Raw genomic sequence first — 17,500 nt, 5'->3', positions numbered from 1 at the left:
GATATGAAGTGATATGAAGTGATATGAGTGATATGAAGTGATATGAAGTGATATGAAGTGATATGAAGTGATATGAGTGATATGAAGTGATATGAGTGATATGAAGTGATATGAAGTGATATGAGTGATATGAGTGATATGAAGTGATATGAGTGATATGAAGTGATATGAAGTGATATGAGTGATATGAAGTGATATGAAGTGATATGAGTGATATGAGTGATATGAAGTGATATGAGTGATATGAAGTGATATGAAGTGATATGAGTGATATGAAGTGATATGATGTGATGGATGATCTACAGAGTTTCCTCCTCAATCTGCAGCTCTGCTCACATTCACTCTCACTGCTGGACAGGAGACAACAGACAGGTGGACAGAGACAGTCGATGGAGGAGATCCCAGCAGAGCCGTGAAGGGAGATCTTGTGGTGTTGGTTCATGCTGCAGGTCACCAGAACGTCTCAGTATGTTTATCAGATGCAACACAAGCTGTGAACGGGCGCCAGCAGAGTGTGGACAGGCTGCACAGATAAAGAGAGTGGACGCAGCTAACAGGCCTTTCATGGCTCTGTGTAATTATAGATTATAGTGTTGAGGAACAATGTTATTACAGACAAGCTGTGACATCACTATAAAATCACCAACCACCTCACTGCCCCCTGCTGACCAGTCACGGTCTTTTCAGTCTCTTTTTTTACTTGGAACTCGAGCTATTTTCCAGTAACTCCCTGATTTTAAGATGAAACTATTAAAACGTAACATCATGTTGGTTATATATTACTGAAATGATAAAAGGAATAAAGAGATTGTTTTGTAATTTCATCAGAGCGTTTGATCGGACGTTATTCCTCCAGAAATCTTGATTTTATTCCATAGATTACAGATATAACTCAAATTACTGTAACAACATTGAGAATGTTGACTATTGAAATCAAATTTGAGACTGATTTAAAGAATGAAAGATACTTGTAAATACTGTAAAATATGATGTGCTGGATATAAATAAAATCGTTATCAGCTAATAATTATTATATATATTTAGGCAGCTCACATCCTCAATTTATTGTTGTTGATGCATTTAAACTAGAAGTTGACTCATTAATGATTCCTTCACCGATCTCGTGAATATTATAATCTGATATTATAAACTACTGATAAAGACCTGAATGACCATAAATTTACTGTGAAAAATATAAGTGCAACACTTTTGTTTTCGCTCCCATTCTTCATGAAATCCTTTAAAATCTGTGTCAGTGAGACGTCACTTGACAAAATAATCCATCCAGCGACAGGTGAAGCTCATCAACATGCTGCTTAACCAGCAGGATGACTGGACAGGTGAACGTCACAATAAAAGACCACTAAAATATCAGTTAACACACTTATTCTCAAAGGTTTTTGCCTCCCAGAGTGTCCGACCTTCATGTATTATTACTGTAACTGTACGAAGTCACTCTAGAGACGCCCCCTAGTGGCAGCTGTGGCTCAGATGCTGACGTGCCCTTGGGCAAGTCACTGAAGCCCAAGTTGTTCCCAGAGGCCGCTGAGCAGTGAAGGGAGGCGGGCGACCTGTAAAGCTGCTGTCTGTAACACTGATAACACAAACAGACAACAGCTTTTACTCAAGATGAGCACAGCAGTATCGGTCAGAGCAGAAGCAGCTGCAAACATACAGGTGAGGGTCAAAAACCAGGCAGTTACAAAAACTGTCAGCAGAACTAAAGGACATAAAGAAGCATGAGAACGTACACAGAGAACCACTGAGAGAACAAACAGACAGAAACATGCGTTCAGGGCGGAGCCAGCTCATCACACCAGGAAGTTACGACACCAGAGGGCGAGTCACCACAATAACATAGGATGTGAAGAAACACAAAACAGACGGATGTCAGGGGAGGTTGGGACACTCAAAGGTTCACCAAACAAAACTCCACAACAGAAGTTCCTGCGTGATGTTTTATTTCAGATGGAGTCAACAGGACAGTTAGATTCACCATCCACGTGCCTTTCATCTGACAAACGATCCCTCTGTGTGTGTGTGTGCATGAGGAATGTAAGGTTTTATTTTAGTATCGGTGGTGGTCGGGGCTCCTCACGAAGCAGTTGGGGGAGGAGGGGTCCTCTGGGAGGGAGACCTGAGGTGGAGGTGCCATGTTGACCTCCCCGTGACCTTCTGCTTGTACGTTCCATTAATTAGCTCACATGTTTGTGGTTTGGATGAAGGTGACTCACTAGAACCAGTGGAGAGGACGAGCTGATTGGTTGGCAGCTTATCTTCAGTTTGGACAGGTGTTCTCCTCCAGAGGACAGGTAGAGACAGACGGGGTCAGGGACAGGTGGCCACATGTTGTACTTGTGTTCCAGATGTTGTACTAGTGTTCCAGATGTTGTACTTGTGTTCCAGATGTTGTACTAGTGTTCCAGATGGTGTACTTGTGTTCCAGATGTTGTACTAGTGTTCCAGATGTTGTACTTGTGTTCCAGATGTTGTACTAGTGATCCAGATGTTGTACTTGTGTTCCAGATGTTGTACTTGTGTTCCAGATGTTGTACTAGTGTTCCAGATGTTGTACTTGTGTTCCAGATGTTGTACTAGTGTTCCAGATGTTGTACTTGTGTTCCAGATGTTGTACTAGTGTTCCAGATGTTGTACTTCCCTCAGTACACCAACATATAATACTCTTCCGTGTCAGGACTCTTAGTAATTGAGTTTTAACAGAGTCGTGTTGTTTCAAATCACACTGACAGGAAATGACCTCATCATGTGAACACATCAGCCTCCAAAATATCTGCAGCTTTGATCATTTGACCCAGAAATCAACATGTTTCTGTGTCCTCTGTTTAACACTCAATGAACACACTGATTCTTCTGTCCAGCAGCAGCAGTGGAAAAGAAACACTTTGGGCCTGATTTACTAAAATCTCAAATAAAGCTACTAAATTGCGTGTTCCTTCCAAAAGTTAGAAAACAAACGTCGCACCCTTTTTGCAGGTGATTAACTGAGTGATTGCGTCATTGATATCAGGTGTAAATCTCTGTATTTAAATGAGGGTTTGCGTGTTAAAGTGATTCCAGCTATTAAAAAACAGAACGACCGCAAAAAGAAAAGGAAATCTGGTCCCACTGAAACTAAGAAATATAAAAATAACAAGAACAAAACACTTTATAGGAGATTATCAGCAAGAAAGTAAAAACTGTAGGAAAAACAAAAAGGTGAAAAAAAGGCTTCATAATAAAACGTGGTCAAACAAAAGAGGAGGACGGTGGATGAGATCCTCTAACAGACACTGATCAGCAGGTCCAGATCTTTCTGTGATGAGCAGCTGATGTTTCATGGAGTTCCTGGAGGTCTCGTGAACCTGATGAAGCTACCTGTGAATTCTGCAGGACTCATTCAGGATGTAACAGCTCACCTGACCCAGCACTAATGAATATACGTAGTTTACTCTGATAAGGTCTGACTGCTCCAGCAGGATAACAGACCTCCATGTGAGTGATTGACACCACAGATTAAAGTCGGTGTTTTTGACCCCTGTGTTCACAGCACTGACCTCTGCACTGCACCCGGAGCATCATGGGAGGAGCGGCGGTGGACGACGGGGCCCCCGCGGTGAAGGCCCCGGACGGCGGCTGGGGTTGGGCGGTGTTGGCGGGATGCTTCGTCATCACCGGCTTCTCCTACGCGTTCCCCAAAGCCATCAGCGTCTTCTTCAAGGAGCTGATGAAGGAGTTTGACGTCGGCTACAGCGACATCACCTGGATCTCCTCCATCCTGCTGGCCATGCTGTACGGGACAGGTACGCTTCGTCGTTGGCGTCGCGCCTTACGGCCGACCGACGGATCCTGACGTTGTGTTCCTCAGGTCCGCTGTGCAGCGTGATGGTGAACCGCTTCGGCTGCCGGCCGGTGATGATGGTCGGAGGGCTCTTCGCCTCGCTGGGGATGATTCTGGCTTCCTTCGCCACAAATATCATTCACATCTACCTCTGTGCAGGAGTCATCACAGGTAGAGGCACTGCAACACCACGTCCACAACAAGACACAAACACCTGAGGGACAGCAGCTCTGTCTTCAGGTTCAGAGGTTCACAAGTAATAAAAACAGGTTGTAGTCGTTAACTGCCTGAAGACTTCTAACCTGTCGCCAACTGAAGGCAGGTTCACTTCAACCAAAGTACATTTGTTAGAAGTGAACGGATGTGAGTTGAAAGAATAAACCCAGCAGGTCTGTCTGTGCTCCAGGTGAGGAGGAGGACCAGACGGTTGCTCAGTGTTTTGTGTCCGTCCCCAGGTCTCGGTCTGGCCCTGAACTTCCAGCCGTCTCTGATCATGCTGAATCGTTACTTCAGCGAGAAGCGTCCTCTGGCTAACGGCCTGGCGGCAGCCGGCAGCCCGGTGGCCCTGTGCTGCCTGTCCCCGCTGGGACAGATCCTCCTGGCCCACTACGGCTGGAGGGGGGGCTTCCTCATCCTGGGAGGGATGCTGCTCAACTGCTGTGCCTGCGGTGCCCTCATGAGGCCGCTGTCGCCTCCTGAGAAGCCCCAGGAGGAGGAGAGCGCTCCCCTGGCCGCAGACGAACCCCCGGTGAAGAGGAAGCTGCTGGACTTCAGCGTGTTCAAGGACCGAGGTTTCCTCATCTACACCGTCGCGGCGTCCGTCATGGTCCTCGGTCTGTTCGTGCCCCCCGTGTTTGTGGTGAACTACGCCAAAGGCCTCGGCAACGAAGACACCAAGTCGGCGCTGCTGCTCACGGTCCTGGGCTTCGTGGACATGTTCGCCCGGCCTGCGTCAGGATTACTAGCTGGGACGAAGTGGATGCGGCCCAGAAGCGTCTACCTGTTCAGCTTCGCCATGCTCTTCAACGGCTGCGCCGACCTCATCGGCTCTCAGGTACGTGGTTTCTACGGCGACGCCCGCCTCGCAAACCTCCCTCCTACCGTCATGAAGACACAACAGTGACGATATGTCGCGTCTCCTCGCAGGCGAAGGACTACACGGGTCTGGTGGTCTTCTGCGTCTTCTTCGGTATGTCGTACGGCATGGTGGGGGCGCTGCAGTTCGAGGTGCTCATGACGATCGTCGGGACGGAGAAGTTCTCCAGCGCCATCGGCCTGGTGCTGCTGATGGAGGCCGTGGCCGTGCTGGTTGGACCTCCGGGAGCAGGTGAGATGAACTTCTTGTTCCTGAGCATCCAAACAAAGCTGCATTTGGCAACAAGAGGCTCTGACCATGTTACAGACCTGCAGCATTGTCCCGCCTCCTGCTGGGCGTCGACCTCAGGCTCGTTTAAACCAATCGGCATGCGGCAGGAACACTGAACACGGAGTCCTTTTTAAACCGTTTTTTAATGAAAGTGTTTTCCGGTCAACGAGAGGTGAAAAACGTTCAACTCGTCTCCGTAACCAGCCGTCCAATCGCAGCGAAGGAGAGGCTGAGCGAACGCTGATACGAGCGGCGTGGCCGGACCAGAACCCAGAGGACCCGATGGAGCTGGAGGCTCGTAGTTTCAGGTCCCAGTCCAACATCAGGTGTCGGTGTGGCTCCACAGGGAGCCGGTTCACTTACTGGGCGTAGACCTGCCGTTAGCCGATAACCAATCAGCACTGACCACCTGAAACCTCCACTGACGCTGGTTGCTGATTGGTCCGTTCTTCAGAACTGAGCAAACCCTCAGTTTGTTCTGCAGGACGTCAATAATTAAAGATCTGGTTCCATTGATCATTTAGTCATTTAATCTGTTTACTAAACACTGATGTGATGAGAAGCACCAACCACACTGACTGATTGACTGACAGATTGATTGATCGATTGATTGATTGGTAGACCGACCGACCGATTGATTGATCGATTGACTGATTGATTGATTGATTTGCTGACTGATTGATTGATTGATTGCTTGATTGATTGGATGATTGACTGACTGATTGATCGATTGACTGATTGATTGATTGATTGATTGATTGATTGATTGATTGACTGACTGATTGATTGATTGACTGACTGATTGACTGACTGATTGATTGACTGACTGATTGATGTTCCTGTCCTCTCCACCAGGTCGCCTCCTGGACGCCACCAAACAGAACATGCACGTGTTCCTGCTGGCCGGCTGTGAGGTCACACTGTCGGCCTTCATCATCGCCCTGGGCAACTACTTCTGCATCAGCAGGAAACAGGAAGACCCAGAGGCCAAGATGGAGATGGCAGTGACTGCTGCGGAGAGGGAGGGGCTAAACGGCGGGGCGGCGGGGGGCGAGGAGGATGACGAAGATGAAGAGCCGAAGGGAAAAGCCAATGGGAAAGTGTGTGCTCCTAATGGGGGGGAAGACGTGGCGACGGAGAAGGAGGACAGTGAGACGTCGCTGTGAGGACGCTCAATGAGACGACTGTGGGCCGATGAAGACGTAGCAGAGAGGGGGAGGAGCCACAAGGAGAGACGGACCCGGTTCCGCCTGAACCGGTTCTGATCCAACATGTAGATCGGACTGTAACTGTTGTCCTGTCCTTCTGGTATTAATGTCCCACTGTCCCCACACAGCGGTCCAGTCAGACCCGACCGTTGGAGAACTTCTGGTTCTGTCTCATTTTAGAAACTGATTCTTCTACGTCCAGCGACGATGACTCCAATGAATCCGACTACGAGCCGTGAAAAGGTTCGCTGACTGATATTTTCCAGAGCTGTCACTCACATGTCTGCTCAGGTTGTCATGGAGACGGATTTACTTGTCATTGTTTTTGTAACTTAATCTGCTGTTTGCAAGTGCGACAGTCATTCGATGCCCTCCGTTCCCTCAGGACTGAGCAGCTGTTGGAACCTCCCGTCAGCAGAACTTGTGTTTATATATTAAATCCAGATTAAATCCAGATTTCCTCCCAACAGGACCAGAATATTCAGACTGATGGTTGAAGCTCAAAGATGAAGCTTCATCTCTGCTCTATTTATTGCATCTATTTATTGGCACGTCTGCAACAGGACAGCTTACATTCAAAAACTGGTTGTAAAAACGCTGCAGCCGAATTCTGCACGCCACTTTATTAGGTACACCGAGCCCATACAGGCGGACCGGTTTTAATCTTCAGAACCGCATTAACTCTTTGTGACAAACAGTCCTCACAGATGTTGGTCCATCCTGACATGACAGCGTCACACAGCTGCTGCACATCTGCAGGCAGCACTGTCACGATGAGGATCTCCTAATGCACCACATCCTGAAGGTGATCCACTGGATCACATCTGAGTCCAGTGGATCCGTGTCATGGTCCAGAAAGCAGTACGAGCTGATATGAGCTGAGAGTAGCTACGAGGAGATGGTACACTGAGGTTCTGAAGGGTTGGAGGTGATCAGCATCGACACTCGGGCTGTGGTGGTTAAAGGATGATCAGCTGAAACCACCGACTGTTTCTAAAAGAGTTCGTATCTTCAGGTCTGTAAAATGGTTCTGATCCAGAAGTGTCTTCAGCTGCAATACCAGCGAGCGCCACTAGAGGTCGGCTCCAAAAAGCCTCCGGCTCCATAGACTCCCATTCAACTTCTCTCATCAAATCCAAAGTGAATAAAATGTGTCCATCAGTTATCTCGGTGTTGTTAGCTAAAGTCACTCCTTCTTCTTAGTTTTCTGGAGGTCCATCTGAAAATAATCCCTCATTCATTAGAAAAGAAGATTCAAGAAGACCTGTTTTTGGGGGCGTGTCTGTTTGATTGACAGGCCTGTGGTGCAGTCAGGTTACAGCTATCGGTGGGCGGGACGTAGTATCGTCAGGTTTCCAATCAGATCGGTCAGATCCACCTCTGGCTCCTCCCCCAGCTCGTCCAAATATGGTCACTTCCTGCTCCAAACCGCTCCGAACTAACAAGATGGTGACGGACAGAATCTGAACTGGAGGATTCATAACGTTCACAAACCAACGATGACATCACTGATGGATGATGGTTGATGACATCACTGATGGATGATGACATCACTGATGGATGATGACAGCAGCAGTCTCTGGTTCAGTTATTAACACACGCACAGTGAAGGAGAGACTCACCTTTGCCGTTAAGTTGGACTCAACAATCGCCCTCCATCTTCTAAAACCGTCTCCTCGTACAGAGCTGATGAGCAGCAGGTCTTCATCTTCATCTTCCAGATCAGTAGATGGACCATCTGCTCGGTGCTTCGCTCTAATGACTGTTAGACTGAGGATCTGCTGACTCTTTTATTTTGAAGGAACTCCACTCAGAACTTTCTGACTAGTTTTCTCTTCATGTTTCTGCTGTTTAAACCATCTCATCTCTCAGAGACCGTTTTACCTGCAAAGCTCCAAAGTCTGGTAGCAACATGTTCTTCATCATCCTCCTCCTCCTTCTGATTTTATTGGTGGACCGCCACCTACTGTACAGGAGTGTGTCGAATCAAGGCAATAGTGTCAGAATTGTTTTAAATGATAATAATAAAAATAAAAACAATAACGGAAACCTAAATCCTACAACTTAATCCTGTTTATCGTGTTCTTCTCCTGTTGTGAAGAATGAAAGTCACATATTTGATCTACTCATCCTTCTCAGTTTGGACCAGTTTGGCCCTTCTCCTTTGACCTCTGACCTCCACACTGACGGTTTGAACTTCATAAGCCCCTGCTCCTGCCACCTGATTGGCTGCTTAGACATTCACCTTTATGAGCAGTTGAACAGGTGTACCTAATAATGTGGCAGCGAGTGAGTTTACTACTTCACCCATTTAAAGAACTCTTGTTGCAGTGAGTGTGTGCGTGCGTGCGTGTGTGCATGTGCGCGTGTGTGTGTGCGTGTGTGCATGTGTGTGCGTGCGCGTGTACATGTGTGCGTGCGTGCGTGTGTGCATGTGCGCGTGTGTGTGTGCGCGCGTGTGTGCGCGTGTGTGTGTGCGCGCGTGTGTGTGTGTGTGCGTGAGAGTGCGTGTGTGCATGTGCGCGTGTGTGCGCGCGTGTGTGCATGTGTGTGCATGTGTGCGCGCGTGTGTGCGTGAGAGTGCGTGTGTGTGTGTGTGCGCGTGTGTGTGCGCGTGTGTGTGTGCGCGTGTGTGTGCGTGAGAGTGTGTGTGTGTGTGTGTGTGCGTGAGAGTGCGTGTGTGTGTGTGCGCGCGTGTGTGTGTGCGCGTGTGTGCGCGTGTGTGTGTGTGTGCGTGAGAGTGCGTGTGTGTGTGTGTGTGCGCGTGTGTGCGCGTGTGTGTGTGCGCGTGTGTGTCACCTGAATGAACCTGAAGGGTTGAACACGTTTGAACGCTCCATCAAGTGAGGTCATCTTTAAATGACATCAGACAGAAATCTACCCAGCATGCATTGCAGAGTGATCCATTCCCTTCAGACCTACCTCATCTTCCACATCCTCATGAAGTGAAAGGAGTCTCTGATTCGCCCTCTGAACATGAGCCCTGAGTGAGTCAGTGATGGACTCTGATGAAGAGCAGCTGAGGAAGACCGCAGACTAACTGGTCTCTGACGTGGTCCAGAACAGGATGTGTGTTTCTGGGACTTCCTGTTCAGGCTGACAGCAGCTTCCCGTCTCCTCCTCCCGTCCTGGAACAGAGTCCGTTATTGTCCCGTTCCACCGAGTGCTGTGGATTAAATACTTCATACGGTGTACAAACAGTGAATAAAACGGAGCTGCAGCGCCACCTGCTGCTCTCTCAGTGAAACACATCAAATCAGAACAACAAGCTACAAGTGATTCATTTATTTACAGTTTAAGTACACAAATACAGTGGCAAGTAGAAATGTGAGAAAGTAAACCTTGCTGATCTGATAGTTTACATAATTCAATAAAGTGTAGAGCGGCTGACCGGAAAAGGTCAAGGGTCAAAATCAGAATTTAGAGGGTGAACAGCAGGTCGATAGTGATGCAGCCCGACAGGCTGCTGGAGGAGCCGAGCTGAACCAGTTCAAGAGGATTCACAAAGAGCACGAGGCTCTCAGAGTCTGCAGGATCTCTGAGCATCTTTCACATTCACTGCATCACACCTGCTGACTGCATCACACCTGCTGACTGCATCACACCTGCTGACTGCATCACACCTGCTGACACCCACAGAGCACTCAACAGAAAACATTTACAGATCAAATATTACACGATTCACAGCTTCAAAATAACAAAGAAGAAAAGAAAAATGTTAGAGGTGTCGTCCTGAACCCAACACGAGAACCAGAGGGGGACCACCAGAACGTGGAGGGGACCAAGAGAGACCAGGAGAGACCACCAGAACGTGGAGGGGACCAAGAGAGACCACCAGAACGTGGAGGGGACCAAGAGGGACCAGGAGAGACCACCAGAACGTGGAGGGGGCCAAGAGAGACCACCAGAACGTGGAGGGGACCAAGAGAGACCACCAGAACGTGGAGGGTACCAAGAGAGACCACCAGAACATGGAAGGGACCAGGAGAGACCACCAGAACGTGGAGGGGACCAAGAGGGACCAGGAGAGACCACCAGAACATGGAGGGGACCAAGAGAGACCACCAGTACGTGGAGGGGACCAAGAGGGACCAGAGGGGGAACAGGAGAGACCACCAGAACGTGGAGGGGGCCAAGAGAGACCACCAGAACGTGGAGGGGACCAAGAGAGACCACCAGAACATGGAGGGGACCAAGAGAGACCACCAGAACGTGGAGGGGACCAGGAGAGACCACCAGAACGTGGAGGGGACCAAGAGAGACCACCAGAACATGGAGGGGACCAGGAGAGACCACCAGAACGTGGAGGGGACCAGGAGAGACCATCAGAACGTGGAGGGAACGAGGAGAGACCACCAGAACATGGAGGGGACCAAGAGAGACCACCAGAACATGGAGGGGACCAGGAGAGACCACCAGAACGTGGAGGGGACCAGAAGAGACCACCAGAATGTGGAGGGGACCAAGAGAGACCACCAGAACGTGGGGAGGACCTGGAGAGACTAGCAGAACGTGGAGGGGACCAAGAGGGACCAGAGGGGGACCAGGAGAGACCACCAGAACGTGGAGGGGACCAGGAGAGACCAGAGGGGGACCAGGAGAAACCACCAGAACATGGAGGGGACCAAGAGAGACCACCAGAACGTGGAGGGGACCAGGAGAGACCACCAAAACGTGGAGGGGACCAACTGAGACCACCAGAACGTGGAGGGGACCAGGAGAGACCACCAGAACGTGGAGGGGACCAAGAGAGACCACCAGAACGTGGAGGGGACCAGGAGAGACCAGCAGAACGTGGAGGGGACCAGGAGGGACCAGAGGGGGACCAGGAGAGACCACCAGAACGTGGAGGGGACCAGGAGGGACCACTAGAACGTGGAGGGGACCAGGAGGGACCACCAGAACGTGGAGGGGACCAGGAGGGACCAGGAGGGACCACCAGAACGTGGAGGGGACCACCACAGCAGGAGCCTTCAGTAGAGACTCACCTCTAACACATGCAAAGATCTGCTGTCTTTTTGTTTCATTCACACGGCTGCAGAGTTCATAAAGAGTAAAAACAGCAAAACTGACTGATGAGGAGACGCAAAGGAAAACTGTAAATACCTAAAATAAAAAAAGAGTAAAGAAACACCTGGAATCTGCCTGTACAAGGATCTAAAAGGAGAAGCTGCTTGTTCAACCTGACTGCAGTGACAGTGGAGATGTTGGGTCATCATCGAGGAGCGTCTCCAGAAGAGGGAGGAGCCGGCGGTCTTCACTGTCGGATCATCAGACGCTCAGTGTCCTCAAAACAATAACAAACTGGACGATCCGCGGTCCCCCAGAAGGGGGTGCGTGAGGTGGGTGCAAATGTCTCCTGAAAAGTGACTAGAAAACGGTCCTGCAGTCCAACTCTTTAATGTTTGAGGAGGTCAGACCAAAACACAGAAACAGGAAGAGACAGAGGACACGGGTCTGAGAGCAGGTGGACCGGGTCACAAGCTGGAGGAGAACAAAGGATGGTGGTGGTGGTGGTGGTCAGATCGCTTCTGAGTTAACAGGGCTCGGTCTGCCAGGTTGCATTGTGGGAGCTCATCGAGGAGCGAGTAGATGGAGACCAGCCGGCGGGACACCAGACACCATCTACAGGAAACACACAACAGGAAGCAGGAAGTCAGAACAACAACAGGAGATGGTTCAGCTGTCCATCAGAGCTGGAGCTGCTGCAGCAACACGCTAAAGACTTTCAGTCACATACGAGGAAGAACCAGAGTCACAGACTCACCTCAGCTTCTGCAGAGGAAACTGCAGGGTCAGACTGACAGCTGATTAGCACCAATAATCTGATATAATAATTATAATAATGATCTGATACTCTCTTCACTAGTTAGACGGTGAATTCAGAGAAAACCTGCTCCGTCAGAAGGACTCACACCAACCGGCAAGAAGGGTGTAAAGCTGGATGATCAGATCAGAGCTGTGAAGCTGCTGCAGGAACATCAGTGATAAACCAGTCACACAGTAACATCCCATCAGGTCGGTAAACAGCCTCCGATTCAAGCACTCTAACTTCATCCCATAAGAAGGCCGGCAGGAAAAAACAAGCAGACCATCTTCATTTGGACCCACTAACAGGGGTCCTGTCACCGCCGTCACATCCTGAACCCATTTACAGGTTCTACGTTCTGACCCAGATGTGTCGCTGAAGAGATGAATGAAGAATTAAAGTTGTCATTTCAATACACTGCATGACAGACGTGTAACAACAAACCACAGACTGGATAGAAACGTGTTCGTAGCCTCAGGTCTGAAACATGAGGTGTCTGTTTGATTGACAGGCCTGCGGTGCAGTCAGGTTACAGCTATCGGTGGGCGGGACGTAGTATCCTCAGGTTTCCAATCAGATCGGTCAGATCCACCGCTGGCTCCTCCCCCAGCTCGTCCAAATATGGTCACTTCCTGCTCCAAACCGCTCCGAACTATCAAAGATGGTGACGGACAGAATCTGAACTGGAGGATTCATAACGTTCACAAACCAACGATGACATCACTGGTGGTTGATGACATCACTGATGGTTCATGACATCACTGCTGGTTGATGGTTGTGACAGACTGACTAACAGTTCTCTCTTGTTAATAACCAGAGGAGCCCACACTGCAGTGTTTCTTAATGTGAAACAGAAACTCTTCTCCACACAGGTGATACAGACAAATACATATCCATACAGAACATTTCTGTGTATTGAAACAAACACAGAGGAGCAGAAGCAGAAGACCTTCAGTTTGACAGATCAGATGCAGCTCTCTGATCTATTTACAGTTCTTCCAACTAGTCAACCCGAAGACAGCTGAACTCCTGGGACATTTCTACTTCCTGCTGTGAGCAACTGCTGACATGCTTTCAGCCATAAGGAAGAGTGCGAGGCAGACAGGGTTCGGATCATGCAGGTGTTGAGTGTAACGGTGGACTTCACCAAGCAGGGCTGCAGGACAAGCAGCAAGGCACAGAGCGGTTTGAAGGGGCAGTACGTGGACCCGGGTAGGCAATGGGGGGATTACAGTGTTAGGCCATGATGCACTGCGATGCATTATCCACTCCAGTTCTCAGAGGACCGCTCCCTCCTGCTCAGCAGCATCACGTCACTATGACGACGATGGAGACAGACTGAGCAGTGACGTCCTGTAGTTCTCTCTTTGTGCCCCTTTTCTTTTTGTTGAGATAAACCTGGTCTGAAGGGACACGTTGAGCTGGACTCAGCCCCCTGCAGAACTGGAGTGTGGACGCATGCATCCCTGGTACTTTATGGACAGGACTCACCCAGCGTTGCCTCCGTCACACAAGGACGTGGCGAGCGTCTACTTGGCGTGATGCTCGTAGGGAATGCTATTCTGAGGTTGGGGGAAGGGAGAGAGAAGGCCCAATATGTCAGAACCCACATCCTGCAGCAACACCACAACACAAGCTTCCTGCCTGGCCTGGGGTCACTTTAAATCATTCAAGTACACTGTGGGGTCTCCTCTCTGCTCAGGACACGCTGGACGTGTCTCCGGGAAGTCTTGTACCTGAGAGGTGGACATGCGGGACGTGTCCTGCCGTCCTGTCAGGTCTGAGGACGACACGTTGACCGGAGCGCCGCGGTGCAGCCGCATGCTGACCTTCCGCTCACGCTCCATACCGGACACCTGTCGGGGGGACGTGTTGGCTGCAGGTCAGAGACAGAAAGGCTTTATTAAATACAGAACAAAGTAAGAAGTGAAATCAGGGAACTGGTGGAGCCTGACAGTGTTTCATGTTTCCATCACAAAGCCTGAAGATCCTCTAGATCAAATAATTCGACGCGTGATCGTCAGACAAAATCTCCTGTAAATCAGTGAAGTTGACTCTGATGGTTTTCTGTCTGTACGAGGACGGTGAGCGGACAGATGGACAGAGACGGAGGCTGGACTGAACTGACCTGTGTGTGAGGTGGGTGTCAGCGGGGTGGGCGGAGCTCCGTCCTGGGTTACTCGAGGTCGTCCTGATGCAGCAGGAATTCCTCTAGCTCCGGGGTTCCTGCCGTGCCTCAGCCTGTCCTCGCGGTCCCGGCGCTCCCTCTCTGCCTCCTCCGCTGCACGGTTGGCCCCCTGCGGTCAACAGGAAGTCATCAGGAGGAGGACCTGGCTCAGAGCGCTGCAGCGAGGCTCCTGATTGGTTACTTTGAGTGTGAGCACATGTCACCTCTCCAAGCATCCTGTTCAACTACATCCTCATAAAGAAAAAGTCAATTGTAATCTGACAATAAAAGCACTTTTATGTTCTGAACTTAAAGAACTCAAAGTTCGTTAAAGTTACTAAAAACTTCACAGAACAGACAGTTGGAGGAGTTATTGTGTTGATTCAGCAGAGCTTCTTCCAGCAGACTTTATTAACTTTAAATAATTACAAGCTCCCATAACCTGTGCAGAGATGCTGAATTTGCATTAAATATTACGATCATGAGATGATGGCTTCCTGGAAGGACGATCTGGTTCAAAGACTGCAGGTCAAACTGCAGCGGAGCATTTAACACTTCGGACTTTCTGGTAAATACTCACAAACTTGAGCATGTTCCAGTCGAAGACGTAGTCGTAGGAGAAGCCCTGTCGGTGGAACAGGTTCCTGAACAGCTGCCTCAGGTACGAGTAGTCGGGCTTGTCGTCGAAGCGCAGCGAGCGGCAGAAGTTCAGGTAGGTGGCGAACTCGGCTGAGACAGAGGAAGAGAGAAGATGAGGGAGTGACTTCATCCATATCCGTCTGCATGAATGGATGAACTCCTGTCAGAACATGTGACACTCACAGGGGTAGCCTTTACAGAGCACCTCAATGGGGGTGGACATCTTCTTCTCACTGATGCGTTCGTACTTCTGCCTCTTGGTGGCGGCCTTCAGGCCCTGCCAGGGGAGGGAGCCCAGGTTGAAGTACATGAGGACGTAGCCGAGAGACTCCAGGTCGTCACGCCTCGACTGCTCTGTGGAGGACAGCACACGGAGAGTGATCCGACACCAACGCTAACTGCCTCCTGGTACATGCAGTAACACATCCTGTCCAGCAGGTGCGTGTTCCTACCGATGCCCAGGTGTGTGTTGATGGAGGCGTAGCGAGCCGTTCCCGTCAGGTTCTTGTTCTCACGGTACGGGATGTGCTGGTGTGTGCGGGCGTCGCGGTATTTCTTGGCCAGGCCGAAGTCGATGATGTAGACCAGGTTGCCCTTTTTGCCGAGTCCCATCAGGAAGTTATCGGGCTTCACGTCTCTGTGGATGAAGTTCTTGGAGTGAATGTACTCGATGCGGCTGATCTGTGGAGGAGAACAGAAACTTTAACAACCGGGTACTTCCTGTCTGACCGCTGCTACGACCTGCTTCAGGTTCTGTTGTCACAGCAGGTGAGTCTCCTCTACCTATACCATGAACTGATCACCGACACATCCAGAGCTCCTCCACATGAACCGACCTGGAGCCCAAAACAGTTATTATAAAGAACATGCAGTCGCCTCAGTTTACTTTTCTGCCCAATTTTCGCATCCTTTTTCTGTTCAGAGAAGTCTTTCCAGAGCTCCTACAGTTGGAACCATCTTCCTCTTCTCAGATCTACTTCCTGCTTCCACAGCTTCACTTTTATTTTCTCATTTTAAAACAACCTCTTCATGCTTTAAATTTGTATTTACTTTCCATCTTGTAGCATCACCTGCTTCAGTTCTTCTTTGTTTATTATGTTCATGTGACTAATTCATTATTTGGGTCACTGAAGCTTATTTTTCTTAACAGCTGAGGACGTTGTGTGCCTGTGTGTGTGTGTGTCTGTGTGTGTGTCTGTGTGTGTGTGTGTGTGTGTGTGTGTGTCTGTGTGTGTGTGTCTGTGTGTGTGTGTGTGTCTGTGTGTGTGCGTGTGTCTGTGTGTGTCTGTGTGTGTGTGTCTGTGTGCGTGTGTGTGTCTGTGTGTGTGTGTGTCTGTGTGTGTGTGTCTGTGTGTGTGTGTGTGTATGTCTGTGTGTGTGTGTGCAGCCTCACCATCTGGTCTGCCAGCAGCAGGACCGTCTTGAGGCTGAACTTGCGGGAGCAGAAGTTGAAGAGGTCTTCCAGGCTCGGCCCGAGCAGCTCCATCACCATCACATTGTAGTCTCCTTCTGCTCCGCACCATTTGATTGTTGGAATACCCACTACACACACACACACACACACACACACACACACACACACACACACACACACACACACACACACACACACACAGTCAGTGGAACACCTGATGATGTGTTTAGCTGAAGACAGAGATCCCTGCAGTGACATCACCAGTAGCTGGATGACCCTCTACGACCCTTTGCTTTGAGGATGACATCATTTCCTGCTGTGTGTGGATTCAGAATCACTGAGCTGATTCAGTGTTGTCGTCCCTCTCCCTCCCTCCATGTGTTTGATGACTAATGTGGGTCAGTAGCTGCTGAGGTCACGTATTCATCACATTTACAAGAAGAAGAGGAGAGTGAACACAGAAGGGGCGAGAATCAGTCCCTCCAGGAAATCTTGAGAGCAGGATTATTATCACAGGAAGTGATTACAGATTTATCAGGTAGTGCATTAAAACATATCACATTTTCTTCTTTGAATTGCAATCTTTTCAAATTCTCGCAATTTTATGTGAAAAAAAAATCCACAAATTACATTGAAATGTTTGATTTTGTGGCGGATTTTCTCCAAAATGTTGAACACGACAAAACTCAATGTAATCGTGGAGGGACTGAAGAAAGAAATACTGTAAGCATGCATGAGAAGAGGAGCACATGAACAGTTGGACAGCACACGTCACCTCCTCCCTGCATCATCTTGTAGATCTTGCTCTCGATGTGGAGCTGCGGGTGTTTGGTCTTCACACATTCCAGCTTGATGGCGACCTCCTCACCCACTGAAATATCGGTGCCTGGAGGAGGGAAGACATTAACACACAGGATCAGTTCACCTGAAGTATAAAAAAATACATTCATCAATAAAAAAATAACCCTTTTACCAACCCGGTGACATCTCACGCTACAAAAAGCTTGACCCAATCCAAAGTCTTCCCTTTATAATAATATTATAATACTATAAATAATA

General features: G+C 49.3%; 2 protein-coding genes across 6 annotated transcripts in view; one reads left to right on the top strand and one right to left on the bottom strand.

Annotated features, from left to right (window-relative positions):
• Positions 1–7,716, top strand: part of LOC138636265 (monocarboxylate transporter 4-like) — a 9,334-nt gene extending 1,618 nt beyond the window's left edge. Inside the window, exons 2-6 of the mRNA XM_069724201.1 lie at positions 3,548–3,800; positions 3,866–4,009; positions 4,294–4,892; positions 4,985–5,165; positions 6,060–7,716. Coding sequence (XP_069580302.1) covers positions 3,578–3,800; positions 3,866–4,009; positions 4,294–4,892; positions 4,985–5,165; positions 6,060–6,370 — 1,458 coding nt within the window. The 5' untranslated portion in view covers positions 3,548–3,577 and the 3' untranslated portion in view covers positions 6,371–7,716. The remainder of the gene's footprint in view (positions 1–3,547; positions 3,801–3,865; positions 4,010–4,293; positions 4,893–4,984; positions 5,166–6,059) is intronic.
• A 1,966-nt stretch (positions 7,717–9,682) lies between these two features.
• csnk1db (casein kinase 1, delta b) overlaps positions 9,683–17,500 on the bottom strand; it is an 11,050-nt gene continuing 3,232 nt past the window's right edge. The window contains exons 2-11 of one of the 5 annotated variants that reach the window (XR_011312250.1): positions 17,217–17,327; positions 16,421–16,569; positions 15,480–15,708; positions 15,211–15,381; positions 14,969–15,117; positions 14,350–14,518; positions 13,958–14,097; positions 13,713–13,778; positions 10,936–12,037; positions 9,683–10,905 (exon numbers count right to left, since the gene is read on the bottom strand). Coding sequence is in view for 4 of the 5 variants with exons in the window: in XM_069724202.1 (XP_069580303.1) it covers positions 13,728–13,778; positions 13,958–14,097; positions 14,350–14,518; positions 14,969–15,117; positions 15,211–15,381; positions 15,480–15,708; positions 16,421–16,569; positions 17,217–17,327 (1,169 nt within the window). In the remaining variant the exon portion in view is untranslated. Of the gene's footprint in view, positions 12,038–13,705; positions 13,789–13,957; positions 14,098–14,349; positions 14,519–14,968; positions 15,118–15,210; positions 15,382–15,479; positions 15,709–16,420; positions 16,570–17,216; positions 17,328–17,500 lie in introns of those variants that run through there. The other 4 variants (XM_069724202.1, XM_069724204.1, XM_069724203.1 and 1 more) reach the window with 4 other exon arrangements.

The sequence above is a fragment of the Brachyistius frenatus genome, unplaced genomic scaffold (assembly GCF_029030835.1).
Source record: "Brachyistius frenatus isolate BFR_SWC_R1_liver_20210118 unplaced genomic scaffold, ASM2903083v1 Contig_364, whole genome shotgun sequence".
Lineage (NCBI taxonomy): Eukaryota > Metazoa > Chordata > Actinopteri > Embiotocidae > Brachyistius > Brachyistius frenatus.
The sequence above is the reverse complement of the archived record's forward strand: the minus strand, read 5'-3'. Positions and strand labels throughout refer to the sequence as shown.